We start from the raw sequence: 27534 nt of genomic DNA, 5'->3' as shown, positions 1-27534 counted from the left end.
AAAGTTTTGTGACGTGAGGGAGGTGAAGAGCATGCCTCTGGGGCGGTACAGTCAGAGGTTGGTGAGCCGGGGCATGAATGAACAGAGGAGAGAGGAGGGGTCTTTCCTCCCTGGACTTAAGTTTTACTTCCAGTTTGTCAGTTTGTCTGCACCACTCACACAGTCTGAGTGGGTCCAGGTCTAGACCAGGTGGACAGGACCCAGGTGAACCACATTTTGAGTCCACTCCAAGACAGAGAAAGTGTTTGTGTGTGTGTTTGAGTGTTACCCCAAAACATGTCCAAAAGGTCTGCATCCAGTGAAAAAGGAGGAAGAGTACCAGCAAATGGACACAACGCTTCCCAGAATGGGACTCAATCAGATGCCGGCGGGAAACTGCAGGAGGACAACGATGACGGGAAGGTGGGACTGGGGAAGAAGGTGACCCTGCTCCGAGGGATCTCTATCATCATCGGCACCATCATCGGGGCAGGGATCTTCATCTCTCCGAAGGGCATCCTGAAGCACTCGGGCAGTGTAGGAATGTCCCTCATAGTGTGGATCGCCTGCGGTGTTTTGTCACTCTTTGGTAAGTTGCTGCACAAATAGAAGGAGAGGATGTCTTTATTAGTGTGAGAGCAGATACACTGAATGGGGAAAGGTGGCGCTGGTGGAGGCACACGTTTCAAAATATGTTTACTGCCCACAGATGCATAAATCTAAAAATGTGACGGACCAGATGTCTTTGTTCAGGAGAGGGTGCTTTCCAAAAAAGACTACACAATATAACAAGTCACATATAAAAGGAACATCTATGCAGAAAAAAATGGTGGCAATTCACAGCGAAAAAACCTCACTATTAAAAACCAGGCTAAACTAATAACAAAAAGAATGCATACTAACACAATAGTTTTATATTAATAGAAAATGAATACTGTTTCACTTGCTTCACTTTTTTTTTCACAATATTTACTTTTTATGCAAAAAATAAAACACATGTCTATGCTTGGTTGCGTATGTTCAGGCTGGTTGTGTTGGTTGTTTTATTAACTTTCAAATCTGTCTGGGACTTTGCACTGTTAAAAGTACAATATCAGCTGGGCCATACATGACCACATCATCTTGTGGTACCACCTTAAAGAGGGGCTTCGGGCTTTCAAAGTCTCTGTGTAATATTTATTATTATGTTTCATCAAATCACCACAAGCGAGCTAACTCATAGAAAACCTAGCATTAAGTCCTCCAGTATAGGAGTACTGGTTAGTTTGTAATTTTGAAATGACTTTTATCTTGACTGCTAATGTTTGCTCCAGGGCACCCAAACAGGTTAATCCAGACATTATGATGAGGGAACTGTACACAGTCCTGGTCCGGTTGAGGCTGTAGACTGGGCAGAGAGGAGGCTGTAACACACACAACCTGCTGTCATATGAATAACTCCATGTGTGAAGCCCCAGCTTTCAGACTTGTGCTGAAAGAAGAGATATACAAAGCCATGTTCTCTGTGATCATGCTTCCAAAAATTACAATGTTTAATGATAATAATATGCACTGTGAAAACCATTATCCCACACTTAACACACTACAGGCAGCGACTGTGTTTGGCAGCACATTGTAATTGGAAAAGCATGATAACTTGGAGGAGTCAGAGTTGAAACACCGGTGCTCCAGGAGGCAGTGTTGAAGTATTGCTTTGCGCATCCTTGTACTGTAGAATAGTATATTGTGGTGGTATCCTTAAATCCTTTGTATCTGTGCTGTAATGAAAGGTCCAAGCACATTATCCTTGAATACCCTTCCTTAACCCCTTTCCTGCTCTTTCCCTGAACTTGTAATTAAAATTCGTCCACCTAAATCTTTCTTTCTTATAAGTTATGGGTTGAGACCCTGAGAAGCTCCCACAGTAATATATCTGGGTGAATATGGGGCCCAGAGAGGGACTGTACATTTCTACAGATCTGACTGAGACAGTTTAAGAGCCCAGAGACTGTTCTGTGCCTACCTTCTTGTTTCACAGCCAGAGCTAATCTGTCACCTCTGTCACTGCAGGAGCGCTGTCCTACGCTGAGCTGGGGACTTGTATTAAGAAGTCTGGTGGACATTACACATATATAATGGAAGCCTTTGGACCTCAGATGGCTTTCATACGGCTTTGGGTCGATCTCATTGCGATAAGGTAACGTCTGCCTCCACAACTCAATTTTACTGAACCTATTATTAAACTGTTACATTAACACTGTTCAGATCATTGTCATTGGGAAGGGCTCCCTCATAGAGATAATTATCAGCAACTCTGCTTTCCCTCAGCTCTACAGAGCTTTTCAGCTGTTTTTTAGTTAATTGGTTTGGTTTTACTGCCCAGGGCTTTACTGCATAGCTCATTTTGCTTCACTCCTTCTCTTCGAGCTGGTTTTCAGTCTCTCTAAACCCACTGTATACTACCTGTTCAGCAGTTAACAACAAACAGTCGTAGTCTGAGACCAACTGGAGAATTTGGTGGTGCATTCAGGAGCTAAAGAACAGTGGAACAACATGTGGCCAACAGCAGGGCTCCAAATTAATGTTAATGTTGCTCTGTGTCGTGTTGATGAAGGTTCTCAGTCATTCAGGTCATGGTAAGTATAAGTGCTGTATCGTAGGCAAATAGACTTGTTTCAGTTTCTTGAAGATGTTTCACCTCTCACCCAAGAGGCTTCTTCAGTTCTAATTAACTGGAGGGGAGTTAGCAGGCTTTTTGTGCTCTGAGTTGCAGAGTCGTTAGGGCCACTTGTGTGTCATTGACCCGATACTTGTGGGTCTTTGATCATTAATCCAACATAGATGGATGGAATCCATCTAACAGAAGCTGTTTTTAGACAGGGCAGCAAGCCGCCAATTTGGCCGCCTTTTTTGCAGCTCGGTCCGCGGTTTTAGACAGAGGGCAGCAAATTGGGGGTCTGTTTTGGTCCGTCAATTTGCCGCCTCAGAGGGTATCTAAAAACGAGGCGTCAATGTGCCGGCAACTGCGTGAGATGGGCGGAGGTGTCGATGGCGTGCACTGTTGTGTGACCCACAGCCGGGGAGTTTTAAAACCAGGAAACAGCTGATCACAGCAGTCAGTCCATCACTTCATCTGCGGACATCAAGATGAGCAACTGGACGGCCACTGAGATCCAGGAGATGCTAGCGTCTCCTCGGTCTCTGTAGCTGTCTTCGTTGTCCGCATGTTGTTGTAACAGCAAGCTACTAACGGTCGCTACTTTCAAATTAAAAGCCCCCTGCTAAGAACCCAGTTCTAAACTCCAATGGGGTGCAATGTAAAGCTCTTATTTTGAAGACAAATTCATTGTCACTGTTCACTGCCCAACTTCGCGCTTTACATCACATGTTTACGCCTAACCCAGTGGTGGCTTTTGGAAAAGGAGGAATATTACGCCTCCCTTTTAGAAAGACAGGCCGGCACATTGCTGCCTTTACCTTGGAGCAAATGTCCCGCCATTTCTATCCAAAAAGGGCTAGAGAGGGAACAGAGACTGCTGGAGTCTAAAATTAAAGATGCAGTTGCATGGTGCATGGTGTGCAGTTGGTCATGAAACAGGAATTGATGGTGCATATACATTTCCTTGAATTAAATGTGTTAACTTAGTGTCCAAATGTTGACTAAGCTAATAGCCACTACGTCGCCATACTTCCAACATCACCAGCATCTCACAAGGCCCTGCGAATGAATTTCACTGTGTCACTTTGCAATCTGTCACTAAAACACATACATACACATACACCATACACATCAGGAGCGATTACAGAACTGCTTACAGACAGTTACCGTTCATCAGTGCGGATGCTCACATTGTTATCAATATAGTTAATGTTTTGATGTCAGCCCATAACTCCACCCACACCAACAATCTGTATTTGAGTATAGAACTTTTGAATGGCACAGAAAGGGTTGACAGAAGTTACAATGGATTCTAATGGCAACTCAGAGACATTGAGGAGGAATGTATCAGAACAATCACGGAAACTGATCAAAAAGTCAGCATAATCTATCTCTGTTTGAAAACACACAGTTTCAATATAGACTACTACTGTCGCCCCCTCCCAGCTCTGAAGCACCTCTGTAAAAAGCACCTCTTAGTTTTCTGTTGGTGATTGTTTGGAAAACAGAAGTTCAGTAACAGAGGGGAAGATAATGATGCATGACGTTTGGACATGCTCTTGTGCATTTATTCTGGCTTTCCAGTGAAATGCATTGTCAGTGCTGCGAGTCCAAGTTGACTACGACCCCCATGCTGCAGAGCACTGTTCAATACTCAATATGAAAATGTTATTACTTTGTTATAAACAGGAAAGTCAGTCCAATTAAAAAAAATACACATAATGCACTTAATAGTGAAAGATTTGTTTCTGCAACGTATGATCACTGTTTCAGGAGATGTATTATAGTGTGTTAGACCGGGCTAATAAAGCTCTTGCCAGGCTGTGACCTTGTGAAGTGTGATACCAAGTTTAGTTCAGACCAGTGAGGTGAGAAAAAGCTTCATGTGCAGCTGTGTGTGTACACAGCCAAGGCAAAGCAGTATAAACAGTCTAGTGGCTATCCTGAGCCGCCCAATTTTATGCTGGCCTCAGGCTAGCGGGACTGAATGGAAACCATGGGAAATGAAGAGAGACAGAGGCAGAGAATGAAAACAAGAGCGAGGGAGACAAAGAGAGATTTCCCCGGCTGCTGCAGCTCAGTGGCTGTTGTGGGAAATGAAGAGGGGAAATACTGATGAGCCATAAGATGAGCCTGTGGGACCAGCCGACCTTATTTGATTCTTATTGAAGCCAAGCGTATAGACAGCAGCACTGTCAGCCACATGAGGATGGGATTGTGGGAACAGTTTGTCTAGGATGCTGCCCATCAGATATTACACACACACGCACATCTGCTGAATGGCTACATAATACCTTGCATTACTTTTAAATGTCTGTCTTTAATTATATTATTGAACACACAGCTATACTACATATTTGAGTGTTGCTGTGGCCGAGTATGGGATAGAGCAATTGTAAAATGAATCAATGATTGTACCCATTATCCTACAGTGTTAGGAGTTATTAATACTCGGCCATAAGAGGACAGCAATGAAGAGTATTCCTACCTATAAGCTACACCTAGTCTGACTCACAGGATGTAGACCGTTGGGATAAAGCCTGTAATTGGCAGGGTTCATACACATTTTTCAATGTCAAATTCAAGCACTTTTCAAGCACTTTTAAGGGTCATCTTCAAATTTTTCCAGCACCTTATCACTCGGGTAATATACATATCTACAGGAATATATACACTCACTTTTATTTTTTTTCACTTTTTATCACAATTATGTACATTGTATTATGCTGTAAACATCTAAGTGATGTTTCATAATAGCAAAAATTTTAGAAATTAAAGGAGAACACAAAGTTTTATCCAAAAAAATGGAAACCACTTGGCGTTCTTCAGGCACACCTGCACCGAGACAGAGAGAGACCTGAGAGCACCCTGTAATTTTCTTTTTTGACATAAATTTGTATGTTTCAAAATGCAGTGTTGGGAATAACGCATTACAAAAGTAATGCAATTACTGTAATGCATTACTTTTTGCTGTAACGCAGTAATGTAAGTAAAAATATAGTAAAATATTTTACTCGGTACAATTCCCAGTAACAGCACAAGTAATTTAACGAAACATCTAGAGCGGTGCCACACTAACATTAAGCTAGTAACCAAAAGAAAGCAAACTGAGGATGAGAGCGGAGAAAAAACTAAGCAGCAAAAACATTCTCCCGTTCTGCGATGCTTGAACAGCAAGAAGTGAGGAGACTGTGGCAGAGTATGTTGTCGAAGATATGCTGCCACTTTCAACAGTGGATTCTCCGTCTTTTAGAAAAATTGTGAGCAAGATCCCCGTCCAGGCTAGCAATAACAAGGCAAGCTATCATTGCCTCAACAGGTTAGTGCTGCTGGGCTACTGACTATAATATATCAGTCAATAGAACAGCGACATAACATCAATCTGTTTCACATCAGTCTGTATCCAGATAAAACATACAAAAACTTCAGAAACATTAGCTAAAGGGCCTTACAATGTAGGCTAATCTTACTTTATTAGAAGTAAGTCATGAAAATGGGAGAAAAGTGAACATTTCCTTTTCACACTTAAAGCTCTTACGTATGTTAGTGCCTGGTGTGACGTTACAGAGACACACTGAACAGTCCCGTTTCTGACTCTGGCACTTTCAGCTCTGGTGCATCAAATTCGACCTTCTCTTCAGCCATCCTTCTCTATTGCTACCAGTCTTCATGTGTAACGACACATGGACAATCAGGCGCTAACCTAACGAGGTCACTTAACGTGATTAGTGGTGCGTTAATTATTATTTAGCGTGTTATGGTTTAGCTAACGTTAGCGGTTAACATAAAGTGTTAATGTGCAGTGTTGGCCTGAGTTACTCAAAAAGTCTTAACTTACATTTCTTGTGACTGGAGAGCGCAGACTCTCCCATTGCACACATCCGCAAATCTTTTTGCAGACCTTGCATGACGCCACTCTTTGATTCGGTCTTTATCTTGACCATAGTTTGTAGTTATCATCTGAATGTGCTGTCCTAAAAACCTCCATCACTACATAAAACAACAACCTCCAAGCCTTTCACCTACAAAAACAGCTCGTTACTCACTTCACTAACAGCACAAACGTGAACAAGCTAGCGGACTTCACCTTTCCTTTTTGATTTTGATGTCGGAGCTCACCAGCTGTCCCCCAACTCTGTCACTGCATTGTGGGTTAAACACCACCAAAGATGACTATGATTGGTTTAAAGATATGCAAACAAGTCACAGCAAGAACTGGTGCAGCAAGAGTTGAGCAGCTACACCTGTACTGTCTTGGTTAGATAGGATTGGTAGAAGGTCCACATGATCCTGGATGTACAATGTAACCGAGCTACAGTATATAAAAAAAAATTTGATTTGATGAAGTTACTCTAGTTCATACCTCCGCATGCAAGTTCATTCTCAACCTTGAAAATAGCAGTTTGGGACACTTACAGCTAACTACACTTCCAGAGCTGCAACTCATTTGTTAAAGTCATTATCAGTGGATGATCAGGGATTCTGTACTGTGGCGGGTGAATTTGCTTGATTATGTAACACTTAGACTTATAGAATATATAAATGCAGATTTAAAAAGTTTAGTACAGTGTATTTGCATACTATATTCTATATTATACTATGTACATTAAAGCTGGATTAAGGTTCAGGTCAGTCGGGGGGCGATAGAGCTGCAATTGATACTGATGACATGCAACACTGCTAACATGTTAACACTTTCCTAAATACAAATCCAGTAGACACAGAACGTCCTTATCATTCTTTTGTATCTGTGTTTGTGTCCACCTGATGAATGTAACTCTGTCTTGGTCTCAACCAAATTCGGAAAAAAATACACCCGGCTATTTAGCTGGTCAATGCTCCAGTACTGGCTCCACCAGTGGTCTCTGTCTGATGTACTGTGTGTTGCAGTAGTGTAGTGTACAATCTACACAGCTCTTTCACCAAGTATGGGGAGTGAATAACCAATACAGTGAGCTCAAAGATGCTAAACTCTGCATAGTGCTGGATTATTAACAGATGATCATTGTGTATCATCACTTTAAGTCAGGCCTTTTATTATAGACGTAGTCATTTAAAGCAGTATTGTATATTTTTGCACTAATATGTGTCAATTTCTGTGTGTGTTTGTCTCCCTTAGGCCTGCAGGGATGGCAGTCATCGCTTTGGCCTTTGGTCAATACATCCTTGAGCCTCTGTTCATGCCCTGTAATATCCCCCCTATTGCCGTCAAACTGGCCACTGGCATTGGCATAAGTACGTATATCTAGTCTTCCTTTAAGTTAATACATCAGTGTGTAAGTAAGTATTAGTAAGTTCATTAATTAAACTGTGAACCCTTAATAAATATTAACAAAGAGACATATGTTGACAGTAACTTAATGCTCATTAATGTATTAATAAGGCCTTGGTTAATGCTTAACTAATGTTAATAAAACCTCTGAAAACAAATTTGGTATATTTAACAGGAACACCATAACTGTGTGATTAACAGAAATACGAGTTACCTGTTTGTAAACTGCTATTTAATGTTCATTAATGTATTTACTAATGCAATTTATAAAGTAACATTACAGTTTTGTTAACTATTAATAGAGGCTTCATAAACTCTTATATAATGTATGAATCAACAACATTAAGGTGGACACCATAAGTAAATGTGAACGTGACACATTAGTTTACTTTTAATTAGGGCTGTCAAAGTTAACGCGTTAATAACGCGTTTACGCAACATCCTCTTAACGCCGTTAATTTTTTTAACGCGCGATTAACGCTCGGTATAAAAAAACAAAAAACAAAACGCGCATTGAAAGATTTACGGCCGTCAGTGGCACCTGTAGTCTTGATCCAGAGGGTGGCAGAAAGGGAATCAGAAGAAGATGCAGCAGGGTAGGCGGTTCGGGAAAAACACGGTGGACTGAAAAGTGAGGAAATGGAGAAAGGACTTACCGTAAAATACCAAATAATAGCCGGGGGGTTTAGTTGTTTCAATCACTTAACAGACCAAAAGGCAATTTGGGACAGGCGTTTAATTCCTTCCTCACAATAATCCTGGATGAAAATATTACAAACTTCTCCAGCTTCTCGGTGAATTCTCTGGCATCCTCCTGTAAGTGAAGTTGTTGCGGCGGAGGAAACGATTCAGCCAACCAGCACTCGCTGCAAACTCCTCATCTCTGCTGTCACTCACGGTGGCGGACATTTGTTTCTCCATCGTCCTGATCATTCTGCGGGACACTCTCTCGTGGCGTGCCCGTTTGCTGATAACTCATCCCCGCATGTTTATCTCAGGCTCCTCGCTAGCCTTCTTCCTCCCTCCAGCAGGCAGCCTGGCCCTGTTGATGTCCTCCTCGGACAGACGCTCAAGCTCCGTTTCTCTCACTCTCTTCTGGTCGACAGAGAAACATCTAGCGGCTGCTTCTCCCGAGTTTTCCTCTGCATATTTTAACAGAAAGTTTGAATTTCAAGAGGTACTTTTTATTGTTTTGCTGCACCGGAGCCATGGCGATCATCAGTGTGATACTGACTGACAGAAAGCAGCACACTGCGTGAAAAAGGCGAAGAAGAAAAACGTGCAGTGTCAGTGGACACCTTTTCTTCCTTAATTTTTTAAAAAATAAAAAATTAGACCCGACATTTATTTGGAACCAGCGGTTATTTACCAAAATATACATCTGCACCGGCGTTTAAAGGGACCCTGTGGATAATTGAAACCCGTATATTATTTGGTCATTTACGGTATGAACGGCAAACTACTTTCGAAACACTGCCAGATGGTTCGGTCGATAGGACAAAAGTTATCTGCATGTACTATCGACATGAAATGAGTTACCATCGAAGTACATTGAGTCTCAAATATCACTTGCAAGCCAAACACAGGGCAGATGCAGAGAGCCCCCCCCCCCCCCGCCAAAAATGTTCATAATGCAAGCATATTTGCCCTTTCTTATGTTGTTAAAAGTATTAAGAACATTAAAAAATACATCAAGGTACATTTAGAACAGAAAAAAATGTGCCAAAAAAATTGCGATTAATTTGCGATTAATCGCGAGTTAACTATGGACAAAATGCGATTAATCACGATTAAAAAAATTAATCGTTTGACAGCCCTACTTTTAATAGTTGCTTTCTCTCACTGATCTGATCTGAACTCAACTCAGTATCCCACTTTACAAGGTCACAACCAGGCAGAACGCCTTTATTAGCCTGGTCTAACACAGTCTAATACATCCTCTGATGTATCATATTTTGCAGACTGTTATTTAATGGTTACTACTACATTATAATAATGGAACATTAATTAACAGTAGTTAAAGTGTTACCAAGATTTGTATCTTTTTGACCCGTTGTTACCTGTGCTGCCACTGACCAGCAAAGATAAAGATACATTCATGGGTAATTTTTATGTTTCCATTTGGTGGAATAATGATGCAGTATGTCGCAGTGTCACATGCTGCAGAAAGATAGTTACTGTATGTGCATGTCTTGGATTTAGACCAGCAACTTCATCACAAAAAAGGCCAGCATGACAACGAGGAAGCACCAAAGTGATGACACCCTGCTGACACAGTCAAGTAAAAACTAAAGAGTCCTCCAGACACATTATCATAAATTTAATTAGTAAATAGTTACTAAAATCACAAAAACAACAAAATTGAGTGTATGCAGATAAATGACAAAGCCACTGTGTCCGTTCAACATCAATTCTGAACAGAGCAGAAACTCTCTGTCCACGCCATTTCAGCCGTGCTTTTCAGTTGTCTGTCTCACCTGTAACTACACCCTAACGTGTTTTTACCACTCAATTACTATTGTTTTAACTACACTGATTATGCTTTGGATTGTGAATGCTGTTACATGTGTTATACTGTGGCTGATCAAGCTCAGTGTAGACAGTGATGGAGGTCCACAGCTGCTGCTGTGATACTTTTCTTGTATGGCCAGTGCAGAGAAGCTGTTGAAGTCAGACCCTACACAAGAAAGACAAGAACAAGTGGAGCCAAGTGGTTGCAGTTTTGTCAGGTCTTTAGGCTTTTGACAGTGATGTTCGCTCAAAGATCTCTCGAAAATAAATCAATGCAAGATAATGTTATTACAGTATTGATATAAAACTGCATTAATGCGTGTAAAATGACTTAACAGGGAGCCACAGCCAAGGTTGACATATGGACATTCAATGTGGCTACCAGACAATACATGACTACATTACATGACTCTGTCTCTGTCCCTGTAGCTTCTGTCATGTACCTGAACAGTATGAGTGTGACGTGGACAGCAAGGATTCAGATCTTCCTCACCTTCAGCAAGCTGCTGGCTATCGGCATCATTATAGTGCCGGGATTGTACCAGCTCTTCAAAGGTAAGACACTGTCATCCTGCACAGCCTGTTGATGATCCTGACTGCCTGCGGGAAAAAGCTGTTCAGCATCCGGCTGGATTTGGCACAGATGCTCTTGTGCCTGCTCTCCAACAGCAGGAGGTAAAACAAGCTGTGGGAAGGGTGCTGAGCGCTGTTGATGACACTGGAGGCTCTGTGAACGCATCGCTGGTGGAACATCTCCAGCAGAAAGGGGAGAGGGGCATCGATGATTTGCTGGCTGTCTTTGTTGTCCCATTCAGCTGGTGTCTTCGGGACGCCCTATATTTGCCGAACCAGGAAATAAAGCCGCAGGATAGAACGCTTTCAGTGGTGTCATCACAGTAGAAGGTGGTGAGGTGGGAAAGGTGGAGGCCTGCCCTTCTGAGTCTCTGGAGGGGATGGAGCCGCTGTCAGGCTTTCTTTACGATGGTCGAGGCGTTTGTTGGTGGAGGTCAGGTTGTCTGCCAGGTGCAGAAACTTGATGTTGCTACCCCTCACAACAGCAGCACCATCTACAGTTAGCGGTGTGTGATGGTGCCTATTCACTTTGAGGGAGAGGTTGTAGGATCTGCACCACACTGTTAGCTGCACCACTCAGAATTACTCTCTGTCTGATCTCCAGGTGTTACACTATGATCTAAATTACATGTGTGGGTTCAGTTAACCTGCCATTGTCAGCAGCAGATGTTTGTGAACACACCGTCTGTTTCCACTGATCCAGCCACTGAACTAGTTACCACAACATCACCAGACTCAGTTAACAAATCGGCTGATTTTAAGAGCTGTTGAGTGAGGGAACAGTGAACAAACTTTGCTACGACAAATTCCAAATGATTCATGCCAGCATTAAATGCAAAAAAATAAAAAATAAAATAAAGGGGTTTCTTTCCTTCTTTTACTGGTCAGTTTGTATGCTTCTGTGTACCTATAACATTTACCTTTATATATCCAGGGTTGGTTCACTGAGAGCAATGCCATTGCACCATTTACACTAAATCTATGAAAGACGACAACATTTTATTGATGGAAGTCCCATCAACAAGACTCCCTCATCAAATACGTTATGGCGTTTGTTGAGAAGTTTTATTAACCTTGTGTTACATCACATTCTAAAAAGTCATATTTGTAAGAAAAGCTGTTTTGTTTTTTTGTCTCATTCCCAACTCGACAATAACGGATGCTTTTCTTCAACTTTACTTAACTATTCCGGTTTTCTAGTTAGTTCCACAAACATTTTACATGACAGCTTAACAACCATTCAGACCTGGGCCCACCTAGCCCTAGAATCCTACATGAAGGCCGGTTTGACTAACAATCCACAGTGGTGCTAACGACTCTGAAACTCAGAGCTCACACGTGTCTTAACGACTCGATAAGGACACTCCCACACAGAGTTTAAAAGCCTGTCAGCTCCCCTCCAGTTAGTTAGAACTGACAAAGTCTCTTGGATGAGAGGTGAAACATCTTCAACAAACTGAAACCAGACCAGTTGCCTACGATACAGCAGCTAGATATTCATGAAAGTATTTCTTTCTCTGTGCAGAAAACACTGCATCTGTTTATGGAAGCGATATATGTGTACAGTGTATTTGCATTTAAAGCGAGGAAGTGAGGTCACTCAGACGCAGGTTACTGCCAGGTGTAACTGACGGGCATAAAGCTGTCATTGAATGTGAACAGCCTCTTAAGTGTCTCGTTGTTACTGCTGTTCAGGGACATTCTCAGACTTCACATAGAGAGCTCAGCTAAAATTAACATGGCTTCCTTCGTTTCTCAAAACAACACGCAGTGTAAATATAACCTTCATGCCTCTCACACAGCTGTTCACAGCAAGTAACAACTTAGGCATTTGATTATGTCCACACAACAAGTGCTGTAAGAGGCCCTGAACCAAGGCTCATCCCTCAGCTATGGACCTCACTTGATAATCAACATATTTCTCATCCTTCACATTTCTTTGCTTTCACACCAGCTATAGCTCATAAAATTACCCCAAATATGCGCCACAAACTATCAACAAAATGATCCGGGATTTAAGAAGATTCTGCCAGAGGGTTGTCATATCTAATTAATCAGATCCTGGTAATATCTCTGTCTACATATGGGCTCTGTCTTACAACTCACATCAACATTACTGTCCAATTAGACTGTTAGTTTGTTTTGTATGAGCAGTTTTTGTTCATAAACGTGAGCTCCTGTATTATTCTAATCACCGATTTTATTTGAGAGTGCTTTAATCTGTCTCAAGTATGTGGAGGAATCCATTTCTCCAAGCTAATGCGGCAGAGTACTGCTCCATTCATCTGTTTTATTCTTCTTTTATTATTATCATTGATATTATGGTGGCTAGGATCACTTCTGGTCTTGTCTAATAACTATTTGTACGGATCTTCCCACCCCCGCAGTCCTGGTCCTTGAAACTGTCACTGAGAAGAAATGTGTGTGTGTGTTTGTCTGCAGGAGAGACCAAGAACTTTGAGAATGCCTTTGAGATGAGCAATGTGAAACTGTCTGGTATGCCACTGGCCTTCTACTCTGGGATGTATGCATATGCTGGATGGTAGGTATGGTCCCCATACACACACACACACACACATTGTGTTTTCATTCCATTATTTATCATTGGAGGTCATACGATACTTGTTTCTTTTTGCAGGTTCTATCTGAACTTTGTGACGGAGGAGGTGGATAACCCTGAACGGTAAGTTTATTCCACAATTAGAGTGCCTGGTGGAATAGTGCCTGTTTAGAACTGGCCAATTGCTTGGGCTCTGGTATTGCTGCTTGCAGCTTTTGCACAATTATTGAGCATAACTCAAGTTTATCAGATGTTTGGCAGCCGACCACAGGATGACAAAACACAACAGAAATGACAGCAATCTATGTTTTTGTATCTTTATATCAGAATCCAGTCATACCTTCATCAGGTAAAACAAAATTTCAAGTGTGCTTACATACGCTTCAACCTACACTTTCAGCCAATAGTATCATGTCATCCACCATCAATCAGTCTTCACCTGTAAGTGCTGAGCGAGCGGCACAGAGCTCAGATTTCAGTGTCTCAGTAATTCTGTGGTCGGGCCTCACTGATCATTGTTCAAAACACTCATTTAGAACTTTATTCACTAAATTGATTGAAACTGGATCAGATTTTTTGGAGACTGCGAATGTTGTCTGGTTTTGCCTCCAATGTCCTCCGGCTGCTCTGCCTGAACCCTCTGTGAATTGACATTGTTTCCTGATCAACAGATGCTTTATTTGTTGCTATAGTAACTGTTAACATCCAGCATTTGCTGAAGATGCTAAAAGATAAGCCAATAAAGAGTAACTCCAAGAAGTGTGTGAGTACTTGAATTTGGCTGAGAAGCTTCCCGCTGTCATTGAGGACAGCACAGAAAACAAGAAGGGCCGGAGGTCATAAAAGAGCTGAAATGGGGGTGAGGTGAAACCCACAGAGTGAATGACAGCATAATGCTTCTGTTATTATCCCTCCTGCCCTCAGGACTGTGCCATTAGCCATCTGTATCTCCATGGCGATTGTGACCTCATGCTTTGTGTTGACCAACGTGGCCTACTACACCGTGATGTCAGCAGAGGAGCTCCTCACCTCGGAGGCAGTCGCTGTGGTAAGTGATGACAGTTTTTAACCAAGATGTAAACGCCTTAAAATATCTACCATCTATTTTGTCTTTACGAAAGTGTACGACTGTCTTTTTTAAAAATTTGCTCAGAAAAAAGCAGTGAGTATGTTAGTTGTTTACATTCATAAACAAAGAAATCCGGACTCAAAGTGCATAAAAAACTAGCTCCTCATAAAGTCTGCTCGTAATCAGAATTCATCATCGTTTTTTTATCCGGTTCTGGGCAGAAAGCCCCCTTTCACACTGGGCAGCTGAGATGGGCAGCACCTGCATCATCTGCACCAACTCCAGGATGTTCTATGGAAAAACAACATCTTGAAATTTCATTCAAACTCTCACCACCAACATACTTAAACCAAACATTGGATACTAAACATAATCACTTATGTCTAGCAAACCAAATTCTATCCTTCAAATTGAATGATGATGAAAAATGATAAAATTTTATCTAAGCAGTCATTTTTTGTTTTGATGCTCTGCACGTTGATCCACAACTTCCGCCGCATCACTAATGACCTTCCACTCTTTTGGTTCCTCCTCTTTCTCTCTCGACTTATCTCCCAATGCCTCCTTCTCATTGTGCTCCTCTCGCTTCTGTTTAAAAAAATACTAAATTGATTTCATCCTGCTTTCGCACTCTTTCTTCTTCCAGTTATCGGCAGTTCGCTCTCTTTCTGTTCTTTCCATTGATTTGTCACCTCTTGCGTGACACTGGTTGTGTAATTACAGAAAACTACTGTAATTGGTGCGTTTCGGATTTCGGAGGATTGTAGTTTTTAAACGATCGCAGATATAATAGGTTGTGACAGTAACTTGTGACCTTGGCTTGCACACTGTGCACCAAAATAATTTTCCTGGTTCCCACCTACATATTTTCTTTTTTTTTTTTTTTTGGGGGGGGGGGGGGGGGGGGGGGCAAATGCCAGTGAAATGCTTGCATTGTAGAGCCCTATACCAACCCCAGCTTAAATACATAATTTAAAGATGTTGCACAACATTTCTTTGCACAGTGCTAAATGCTCAAAATGTCCCATCTACATGCTATAAATATGCCTTGAACATTGTCTTTTTATCCCTTTTTTTATTCCCAATAGTGACCAGGGTGTTTCTGTGTGGGGAAGGATGGGTAGTTTGGAGGTGCAGTTGTCTATGCAGCTTAAACTGGTGAAACCAGTGACAGTAAGAAATACTGTATATTTTAAATTATTAAGTATAAAGTGGAATTTTCCTGAATAAAATCCCCAAATTCTGCACATACAATAAAACAGAAAGTTTCTCAGGAAAGATTTATGCTTCACAAATCTTTTTGCATCTTTACATTTTCAAATTAACCACCAACTAGTCGTCATCAGATTTTTGATACTCAGGTCTTCATGTTTCCCAGATAGCAAAATTGTTGTTGCCCCGATCTGGCCCACACCAGAAACGTTCACCTGGCCCACATCCCGAGTGGAATGATGGCACTCTGGCAGTCTGTTCCTGTTTGCCAGAACTGAGCAAGAAGCAGGACATAGCATGGCCACACATTAGCCAAGAGAAAACCGAATAATACTAGTGGGCTGGACCTGACCCAGACTTTGGCCAGAATATCCAGTTTGCCCTTTGCCGACATGTGGACATGCTATGGCCTGCTCGTTGCTCAGATCTGGCAAACAGGAGCATGGCCATCACTCCATGCAGTATGTGGGCTGGATGAGGGTGTCTGGTACAATTTTGCTGTCTGGATTGGGGGGCGGCTGTGGCTCTCCTACAGCTCCTGTGGGCTACTTGAAAGCATGTAGTGGAGGTCTCACCTCTCTGCTATTAGTGATGTTTACTCCTAATATGAGCCGCACGGTTTCCTTCCTGCACTTTACATGTCGTTATTACTGAGGAGTCTCTGACAGCTCGGCTTCCCAGCAGCTGTTAATGTGATTGTTTCAGCCCAGCCCTGTTAATGCTAATCACATCACAGCTATCCCTTAATAACAGACACCACTGCTTATTAGACTGAGGACTGCTATCAGTGCTACTGAAAGCCTATAGCGAGGGAAGACTCATTCACTAAGAGATCCCCGATCTTTTCTAATGCAGTTAGTTTTATTGCCCTGCGTGCTATGAGTGATAGGAGTGCCTTAAGAAAGGTGTTAAGAGCATTTATCTGTTCTTAGAAGGTGATGATTGGATAAAAGAATTACACTATGTTCTTCCTTTCTCACAGACAGCTGGCAAAAAGTTTACAACTCAAACCTAATTACAGAGTTGAACTCATGTCTAGAAGTTTTCTCGAGGAGGCTGGCCTCAGGGCACAATCAGTAATTTTCAAGCGCATAAATTAGATGTATGTTCACATAATTTAACAGTGTGAAAGGTAACAGATGGGAGGGTTGAAGAAATGCATACTGATAATTCATTTTGTGTGTCTCTCAAGCCATAAGGTAAAGTTTGAGGTATACTGAAAGCTTTAATTCATGAATGCATCATTTCCATCATCTTACTCTGGGTTGGGTTGCCGGATACCACAACACATATTCCGCACAGAAACTGAGAAACATCCCTTTGACTTGCAACTCTATGAATTCAGCTGTTAACGGAAAGAATTATCACACAGGAGCAGAGTCGGAGGAAGGGTTAAAAATAGGGAGACTTCTGTGATTGGGAATGTTGGCAGGTATGCCTCCTGATGACGTAACAAAGGTTTGGGCTGATTATTAAGTGCACTGGCCAATGAAACGCTAGGACTCTACTGCCTGAAATAATGGTTAACTCTATCGCTCAGTCACTCAGTCACGGACAAATGTGTTTGTAGGGCTGGCCCTGTTGTTGCGGTCCAGCCAAAAAAAAGGAGTGGTACTGTTGAGTTATAACTCCGATAACCAAAATGACACACTTAAAGAAGGGAAAATCATCTGAAAGGTGCAAAAGAGGACGATGCGTGCTGGAACTTAAATTCACTTTCCAGCGCTACTATAGAGAAAAAATAAAATCTCATTCAATACCAAACCTGCACGGACACTTGGTCACTCAGCAGACAAAGAAAGACAAGAAAGACACAAGAGAAAGGACTGTCCAGCGCACTGTTCAACCGAAAGACGCTGATCGGAAAAGTTGGTTGGTTTGTGCAGATGAAGTTTGCGATGACTGGTAATCATGTAGCAGCGTGTCAGTTTTGTTATGGCAGTTCTAAATCTAAATATTTATAAACATTGTTTAAGCATATAAAACCAATCTTATGAGTTATACTTATATTATTGTTGAGGCATAATGCTACAAAAACAGAATTAAGTTTCCTTCCTTCATTGATTGAGTATACTTGAATAATTTATATTTAAGGAAATGTATGAAGAATATGTATGTTTAAAAATGATGGTATTTGCTTTAGTTTCTTTAAAGGTTATCAGCCCCTCTAAACTCTACTAAGAAACTCTTCTAAATGCTCCGGAACAAAAAACAAAACTGGACTGTCATGAGGAACTCAAAGCAAGCGTGAATTGAAACTGAAATAGAATCTAAATAAACAAAGGAAAGAAGAGTGAATTGTCCCCCCGTCAGCCCCGTCTGCTGGCCACAACCAGCGCAACACCACAGAGACGTCCCTGGGCTGTCTGCTGCCTCGTCTTTCAGGCCACATACAATATTAAATCCACCTGGAGTTCATTCAGAGTATTTCACATTTTTATTATCAAACATGCTAAAATGTGTTGCAGTCACCTGGAAATTATCATAAGTAACAACACCTCAGTGTCCATTTGTAAAAATTAAACAGGTTATTATATGTACAGCTCTTAGTTTTTCCCTTACAGTCCGGGCTTGTCCACGCATGCACGGATTGTGACTAATCAACTCTGAATGGCTTCATGAATAATAAGCAGCTTTTGCTCCCACTTCTGCATGACCCATTTATGACAATTACTGCCAGCAGCCCTGTCAACCGCTCTAATTCCATCTAACTAGCCACAGTTAATAAAATAAGACAAACCCCAATTCAATAAACTGATAGCTGGAGACTTTGCTAGATTCCCAGCGGAACCTCGCCAACCTTCCTAATGGAGTATCCAACAGTTGGGGAAATGCACTTGCTTACTCTCATCCAAGTGTCTTCAGATAGATATGGTTAGCATTGTGATTGGGGAGGAGAGAGAAACAGCTAGCCTTGGTTCATTCAAAAACACACACCAACACCTTTAAAGCACACCAAATAACGTGCCTTAACGTACCTCACCGAGTTTGATGTTGATGAACAAGCTAGCTTCTTTGTATCTGACGCGTCGCTCTCTCTGTGTCTCTTCCTCCCTGTCACAGACTTTTGCAGAGAAGCTGATGGGGAAATTCTCCATAGTGGTGCCAGTGTTCGTGGCCTTGTCCTGCTACGGCTCCATGAATGGCTGCCTCTTTGCCTTGTCAAGGTACTTGTCAGATGCTTCCTCATTCCTGGCCTGCCTCACATCCATGTTCATTCGGATAACACAACACATTCTCTCACCCGACTCGTCAAATACAGCAGCGTGGTCAGTGGCTGCTGTATAAAGCACCAAACTTTGACGCTCTCTCGCTCTGTAAACTCCAGTAGCACGGGAAGGGGGGTGCTATATACATATATATATATATATATATATATATATATATATATATATATATATATATATATATATATATATATATATATATATATATATATATACATATATATGTACACACACACACACACACACACACACACACACACACACCGTATTGACCCGAATATAGGACAAGGTTTTTTTCGATGACAATTATGTGAAAAGGTCGTCTTATAATCGGGGTCTAACCGTTGACACATGCTGATAGTTGTCTGGGTCGCTACACGACCACAACAGCAGAGGGCGCCAGCTTATTGTAGAGATGTCACTGACACTGTGGCTGGGGTTATCTGTCAATCACAGCGGAGAAGAAGTGACAGGAGATGAAAAATGGAGAGACGCAGTGATTTTACGGAGCAAAGTGGATCAAAAGTGGGGCAAGTTAACAGACATCTGAGGCGGAGCTATGATGCTAATTTTAAGATAATGGTGATGAATGCAGCGAGGCGCCAAACAATTGTCAGCCAACCATAAATATGGAGTTACGGAGTGTAACGTCCAAAGATGGCGGGTCCAAAAAGACCGTCTGAAAACGCTAACAGTAAGAGAAAAGCTTATCGTGGTCCTCTAAGCGGCCGCTTCCAAGAGATTGACAGGAGGGTATGTGAGTTTGTTATTGAGAGACAAATTTTGGTTATCAGAGTCTTTTTCTAAAGATTAGTCTTGAAAAGAGGGGTCGTCTTATAATCAGGGTCGTCCTATATTCGGGTCAATACGGTAATATCTATAAATTATATGGGGTGTAAATAGAGTTGTGGGAATGTGTGAAAAAATATTTGTGGAGGAGACTCCCTCTCCAGGAAGCCGCCTCAGCATATACGAACGAATAGTCGAACAACAATGGCGAGTGACAACCGTGGACGTGGAGTAAAACAGAAAGGAATATTGGATTTTTTCACAAGTAACGTTACTGTGCCTATTTCAAACGTTTGGTGCCATATAAATCAAGGTAAGACCTGATTTTATTCATAACACTCTCACTGTGCATTTACGGCTTGTTTATTAATTCCAGTCACATTTTTTATGTGTGAAATCCTGCTTGTGTGTACGCACACCTTGAAAATCATGTGAGGTTACTAAAGTTTCATAACTAAAATGATCGTGAAAATATTTAACTTAACTAGATGGCATTTCTCTGAACCATCCGGTAAGAGGAAATAATGTATTTGCTGTGGAAAGAAGGCAACATAATGCGTAATCATAGGTTAAACAATCTTTGCTTCCTTTAATTTAGTTTGGATAATTTAATAGCTGCAGCAGCAACAACGTTAGTTGCTAACAGCTGTATTTGCGTGTAGCTTTTTGGAGCCAGTAAGCAGCCTAGTAGTGTGCGATGCACTAGGGTACAGTAGCAGAAAAGAAAATGCGATGACGTCACTCATTCATTCATTCAGTTGGCAGGCCCCCCCCCCCCCTACTTAAAACATCTTCCCGCGTGCCTGGTAAACTCCCAAGAAAAATTCATCCAGCCCACATGCTGTGTGCAGTGATGGCACTGGGTTAGTCCAGGCTGCTGTAGGTGATCGGCTGGAGATGAGAACATACTCAAATTAAGTTACATTGTGTATTTATCAAAGAGTGCACTAAGGAAATACTATTTGCACACAGTTCTCAAACACTGCTCAGCTGTCAGTGAAAATGAACAATTCTTGCATATTTTTCTATGCTACAGGAAGGCTGTTAATGTGAAATATCAGCTCGGGGAAGTGTTGGATTTCATTGGTAGTAGGTTAAGGGTGATGGAAACACAGTAAATTGGAAGGGAAAACATGAAGCCACTTAAATATGATTGCAGCTATATACAATATAACTGAGCAGTCACAACACATTTGAGAATTCAGAGTGTGTACAGTGATTCAAGTACTTTGCAGAAGTAGGTTTTGCACTAGTCCACTGCCTCAGTTTTGAACAGACTTGCGCAGGTCCCTGTTCCTCCTCATTGGCTCTTTTGGCCACAGCAAGTCAAGCGTGTCTCTAGACTTAAGTCAGGTCAGTGCAGCAGCCCAGAGAGAAAAACATTTTTAAAAGTCTCTGTAGCATCCCTCTGAATCTCTGGTTTGATGTGTAGTTTCTCGCCCATGTCACTGTTTATACTTATACATAGATATCTGTTAGCATTCAGCTGTACAGGAGTCAGGTTAGGTCACTGCTGGTGAAAGTCCATTTCCTGGGTAGCTACTAAATAACAAAAGACCCAGAATAAAAAATAGCACAGGACTTTTAGTGGGAACAAATTACAGCAGCAAAATACAGTACCTCAATAAAATCAATGCCCTTGTAGCCTTTAGCCATATCAGATATTTGATCTCAAACCACCAACCACCAGTTGTAAATGTTACTACATTTATTGCCATTCATTTTCCTGTCAAATTAATTATTTTAAAGTGTAAACATTACATGACTGTTTTTTGGTTTACTTCCAATTATTTCATTTTTTATCTATTAACTTATTCTGCCATGGCCGCAGAGCTTTAGTGGTTTTATGTTATTTCACATTGTTTAAGTTTGTATCATATTATCATTTTCTGTGGCTTTGGCTTTTTATCAGCCTGTTTTGGGACTGGTTTTACTTTGTCAGTATTTATAGCTTGTTTTTCACAACTCCTATGTTGACCACTAATCACAGCCATGGATCCGCCCACGTCTTTTGAATGTTATCAACCTGAGACAGACGCGTCATTAGTTAATGACACAGCTTTGAGCAGACAAGACCTGTTGTAATGGAGATGCGAATCCCTGTTGTGTTGATGTATTGAAAGTGTTTGTCTTTGAGCCTATTCACCCGAGACATTTAATGAAATTGAGAAATCATGTCCCAGACTTCCTGACATCCCATTTAATATACAAGTTTCAGTTTTGATCGTGTTTATTTCCTTTTGTTACAGCAAAGATTCTCATAATTTCACCATAAATTGAACGTGATCCGGACTTAAAATTAGCTTTGATAGTCAGTGCAATCAATCAGTTCAATATTAACCCAACTCCTGTCACCATTAATGTGTGTGATTGTGTGTTTACCAGAATGTTCTACGTGGCATCCCGTGAAGGACAGCTTCCTGAGGTTCTGTCTATGATCCACATCCACAGACACACTCCACTGCCTGCTGTCCTCATACTGGTCGGTTTACTGCAAAAATGACAGCAAGCAATATGCAATGTTATTACTCAATATTGATAGCAATTAGCATTTAACAAAAGACTGTCATGAAAACAAAAAATACTACTCATGATGTCACATGGTTATTATCATCCGCTGGTTAATGTGATGTGAAGCATATTGTAGCAGTGGTCACCTGCGTATACCTTGCATGTGACTTGTGGTTCTCCAAACCTCTGCTTTACGTTTGAGGTGTCCTGTTGACATATTTCAATCTACACGTGCCAGCCAATCAGAAAAAAAAAAGAATATTTTCTGTGGCCCTATGGCTAGTGAGACTTTATACACAAACCACAGTAATTCTGATTCTGAGTAATTTTTTTTTGTGTGCAGTACCCGATGACCATGCTTCAACTCTTTGTGGGAGACCTCTACAGCCTGTTGAACTTCATGAGTTTCCTGCGGTGGCTGTTCATCGGTGTAGTGGTGCTGGGTTTAATCTACCTCCGATATACTAAACCTGACCTCCCCCGCCCGTTCAAGGTTGGTGTTTCCGCTGCTGTGCTGCCATAGCTTTACTAAATTCCGACTCTGTGCCGTAATTTTAACCAAAAATACTGCTCACTCACATTCCACAGTAGCTCACCTTGTTCTCAGCTATGTTTGAGTTTGTGGTGTTTTGAAGAAAAGTGTGAATGAAGTTAATTCCACAAAACTACTCTTTAACGTGCATGAATGTCTTTGTTTTTGCTTACATACATTATCTACATAGCAGTAACACATGTGACTCCCGACAGGTCCCCCTCTTCATCCCAGTGGTGTTCTGCCTCACGTGTTTCTTCATGGTCTTCCTGTCTCTGTACTCGGACCCGGTCAACACAGGGATTGGATTTGCTATTTCCCTCACTGGCATCCCCGCTTACTATATCTTCTTTTACTTCAGCCACAGACCAAAGTGGCTTCAGAGGGCTTTGGGTAAGTCATTACTAATGCAATAGAATTTCACATCCGACGGCACGCATGGCATAAGAATAAATGGTTTAGTGGTCTCACACTTTATTTGATTAATCAATCAGTCCACTGGCAGATATACGAGGGTAAGGGTCACTGTGGAAAGTTTGAGTTCTGAATTTTTTTCCTCAGAATTCAGAGTTGAACTGTTTCAAAATATGAAGAAAAAAAAGAATTAGCGAAAAATGATCTTGGCAAAAATAAAATATAGGAGAGAATTTTTTTTAGATCAGCCTTAGAAAATGGATCACCTGTTTTTTCTCTGTCACTTGCCCTCTCAGGGCTTCTGTACGTTAGAACTGATGACACGATGATGATGAAATGATTTTCCTTTGTGTCCTCAGATTCCTTCAACAGAACCCTGCAAATCCTCTTGATGGTCGTCCCCGCAGAGCAATAAATGCGCACAAATACTTCACCACCTCTTTGGTCACTTCAAAATACACATAAACACAAAACAAAACACTAACCTGTAAAAAAACAAACTCTACAAAAGACTGATTTAGTACAAAGACTGAAAATGACAAATGTCATTGTTGAATGTGAGTTTATATAAAGTGTGTTATTAAAGGATGAAGATTTATGTTAAACATGTTGTTGTGTTTGTGACCATCGTGATTATGGAATGGAGAATGTGTTCCTGAACTCCATTTCTATGAACAACACCAAACTAAATATGTCTGATCAAGCCACCGCACACAAGTACCGCCAGTGCTGGATACAAGTTGGACTGTCTGCCTCTGAGAGTGTCATCGTACCACGGCTGCTTATTGTTTACCTTTAACCCGTTCAATTTGTGATGGTTTAAATATCAACCATTGTGAAATGAGCATCATGTCTTAAAATTGAAATGACATTTGTTGTGATCAATTACTGACCTTACCTTTAATTGAACTGGTTTATTTATTTAAGCAGAGTTATCATAGAGTTTTTTTGGAGTGAATGTATAAATTGTTTTTTCCAACAGTTACACAAAGTTGTTCTTTTTGTTTTCATATTTGGACTGTATGCATTGGGTCAGCCTAATCTCTGTGTACACCACAACAGTGTTGTCACTCTGTCCAGGTTTTTGATCTGTTTTTCCATTGCATACCTAGATTTGAAGGAATGCACCAGTGCAAGTTTCATGCTGCAACTGTTTGGGCCAAATGAAATCACTGTAAATGATCAGGATGTCCATCAAACCTTCCTGGAATGTTTTAGAACCCTGCAAGAGGTAATAAGGGTTAGGGTTTGAGAAATGTATGTGATCGCTCGCAGTTGAACAAGTGAGCGGAAAATAATCTCACATAATGTCAAGAAAGGAAATATTGATACCTATTTCCCTTACTGAACAGAAGAATATGATCGTACATTTGAATTAATGTTTCGCTCTTTTACACGCTCCAGCTCGTTCAAACTGGAAATCAAATCAAACTCGCCAACATAGTCTTGGTTTGCCTTTCCACCATCACCTCTGGCTTGGTCCAAGTAAATCCTCGATCCACAGAGTAAGATGGAATGTATAAGCACTACATGCAATATAACACATTACAATAATGTTGTAGGCAGCATTTCAAGTCTTTATTAATGTAGAGTATTTGTCAACCACCATGACCTCTCTGTTTAAAACATGTGTTTTATGTGTTGCCAGAAACAGTTGACACAGAACTGATGTATTCTATGTAGAGCATTATGAAATGGGGTCAACATCGTAAGGTAGTTTAAAGTTAAGTCTTTTTTCCCACTCAGATATCAATGCACTGCGTTATTGGTCCAGTCAGCCCACTGACAAAAGTGTCAGTTTTTGATGAGTTGGGAATGAGACTATCTTACAAATTAGGCCTCTGAGGCTCATGTGAGTTCATTTAAATAAATGTTAATGTTGCACTCGGACCTCAGCAGTGACGGCCAATGAACCATCAGTGGTGTGGTTAAAGATCCATAAGCCTGCAGTGTGGGCACAACTAGCTTTGCTCGCACAAAGGCTAATGCTAGCTGATTTTAAGCCAGCTTTTTATGGCTCAGTGCTAAAGTGGAAGCCCCCGGGCATTTTGTCTCCATCCTGCCATCCTCTCATCAGCAGTAAAAGCCCTCCATTTACAGGACACAGAGCTGAGAGGGAATGCAGCGTGCCACAGGGCAGCGGTTACACAGACAGATTACCTGCAAATCCCACCCAGGGGGAATGGAGAGCAGCCACATCAGCAGACTGCACAACACACGCGCACACACACACACTGCCACACACACGGATCAAATAACTATGCGTACAGTGGAAAACGTTGCTCATAGTGACGTCATTGTAGTTCATAACTTCAGTGATAATAACATTGTATTCACCGAGGTAATTGCTTCCTATAATTCTCAAATTCCAAACCTTGGTAACTCCCAAGGTTTGGAACGGCGCCGTGTTTATACTGGACTCCTCTTTTAAATACCCTGCACATCAGCTTTAATAGTCTGACAAACAGGCTTCAGACTCCAATCAGAGTGATACCTAAAGCAGGCCTCTCAGTCCCACCGGTCCCCTAAAAGCCCAAAGTTGGCACATTTCTCTACTTGGTGGTGGTTTTCACTGTGAGCACTGAAATCCTGAAGGGAACGTGCGAGAGTACATTGAACAATCCACCGAAAACAACAACAGAAGGTAAGTCAGCGCTGTAAAGAAGAGAAGCTCCCGGAGGATGAGCAGACCGAGAACATACAGCTCAACTTCACACCACATTTCCCACTACGCATCATCATCATCATCTGAGATCCTCGGTTAAGTCAACAAAAATGGGGCTTGAACAAACTGTTACATGTATTTTTTTTAAAAAACCTGTAAAACTGTAACTGTTTCAGCCCGATTCAGCGTCGAGAGGTGTGACCTTTCCACCTCACCGCCGAGCAACGTCAAAGAGATAATTAACACACTCAAGAATTGAGAGAAAAAAAGTCAATCTACCCGACGATCTGACTACATAAGGAATCACCAATGTCTTCTCATGTCAGCGGGTGTCTGTATGTGTGTGTGTGAGACGAAATGGCTCTATTACCATACTGTGCCAACTCAAGGAACATTTGTGCTGCTAGCTAAGAGATAACACACACATGCGCGCGCACACACACACACACACCAGCACTGATGAGAGAAAAGAAGAGAAAACGTTAGGTGTTGGAGCAGGACCAGAGACTTAGGCTTCCACTCTCTCTCTCTCCCTCTCTCACACACACACACACGCACACACAAACACACACACACACACACACACACACACACACACACACACACACACAGTGAGTGGATGGTGTGCCAGAGCCCTGGCTATAGGCAAGAGAGTGAGAGAAGAAAAAAGAGCTGGACTGTATTCTGAGGCGGCATCTGAGGAACAAGCCTGCATCCACAGCGTCAGACAGGCAGCCAACGTGCAGTGTGTGGAGTGACTGAGGCGTCCGACTGACACACCACTCACACACTGCTGATACTGTATGCGTTTATCGTATAGCATCAAATGAGTGGGGTGAACGGCATATGATCTCATGTTCTATAACCAATCAAAGGACTATTCTGCTTTCACACAACCTGAAGCTAACTCATCATGTTGGCCCTTTTTCTTATCCCGGGCGTAACATTATTACTCAGACTGGAGAGATTTGTGAACATGGTACTGGTACATTGATTTGGCAGTTTGGATTCAAACAAATACTTTATGGTCTGAGGTTTGGAGCCTTCATCATCATGGGTAATTAAGCTAGTTGGATAAGATGAGGGAATTATTGTGTTAAAAAATGAGAAGGAGTAACAGGCTGGAACAGTCAGGCTGGATGGCTGTGACCACGGGCAGTGATCGTCTTAATCAAAGGATGGATGGCGTGTCTATCATACAGTCTAATAACTGCACAGGTCCCTCACTTAACTAAATAAAGCAAAATGTCCCACAAAGCAACGTTACAGAACCAAACTAAGGTAACGTAGTAATTGTAACTGTCTTTGGCAATGAGGAAAAAAATACCGCAGCTGTATGTGGAGAAGCGTCTGTCCTCCCACCTGTCCTACCGACTCCTTATCACATTTCCGCCGGAAAAACAGTGTCTGTCACCAGCAAAACACTTTAACTCACCGACTGTTTATGATGAAAAAAAATCTCTGCGACGGTCAGCCCTCCTGACCGAGACTTCAGACTTCTGTCAGACAGCGACCTGTTCACTGATGGCGATTATGTAATAATGTAATTTAGAGTGAAAAACTGAACTTTGTTACTTTCCAG

At 41.6% G+C, this 27534-nt stretch overlaps 1 protein-coding gene across 1 annotated transcript; it reads left to right on the top strand.

Annotated features, from left to right (window-relative positions):
* Positions 1–23892, top strand: slc7a11 (solute carrier family 7 member 11). Its single transcript, XM_030395353.1, has 12 exons — positions 1–568; positions 2029–2155; positions 7737–7852; positions 10830–10955; positions 13416–13515; positions 13612–13656; positions 14458–14581; positions 18878–18981; positions 22216–22312; positions 22685–22834; positions 23089–23266; positions 23647–23892. The coding sequence occupies exons 1-12, from the start codon at positions 277–279 to the stop codon at positions 23700–23702; spliced, it is 1515 nt and encodes a 504-aa protein (XP_030251213.1). The 5' UTR covers positions 1–276; the 3' UTR covers positions 23703–23892.
* The last annotated feature ends 3642 nt before the right edge of the window (positions 23893–27534 follow it).

Source organism: Sparus aurata, chromosome 18, assembly GCF_900880675.1.
Source record: "Sparus aurata chromosome 18, fSpaAur1.1, whole genome shotgun sequence".
Classification (NCBI taxonomy): Eukaryota; Metazoa; Chordata; class Actinopteri; order Spariformes; family Sparidae; genus Sparus; species Sparus aurata.
Note: the sequence above shows the minus strand (reverse complement) of the source record. Positions and strands in the feature narration are given on the sequence as shown.

Coding starts and splice junctions, on each gene's coding strand:
- slc7a11 (XM_030395353.1), top strand. CDS start 277: ATGTCCAAAAGGTCTGCATCCAGTGAAAAAGGAGGAAGAGTACCAGCA. Junction 2,156..7,736: donor GTCGATCTCATTGCGATAAG/GTAACGTCTGCC, acceptor TGTCTCCCTTAG/GCCTGCAGGGATGGCAGTCA. Junction 22,313..22,684: donor TGCCTGCTGTCCTCATACTG/GTCGGTTTACTG, acceptor TTTTGTGTGCAG/TACCCGATGACCATGCTTCA.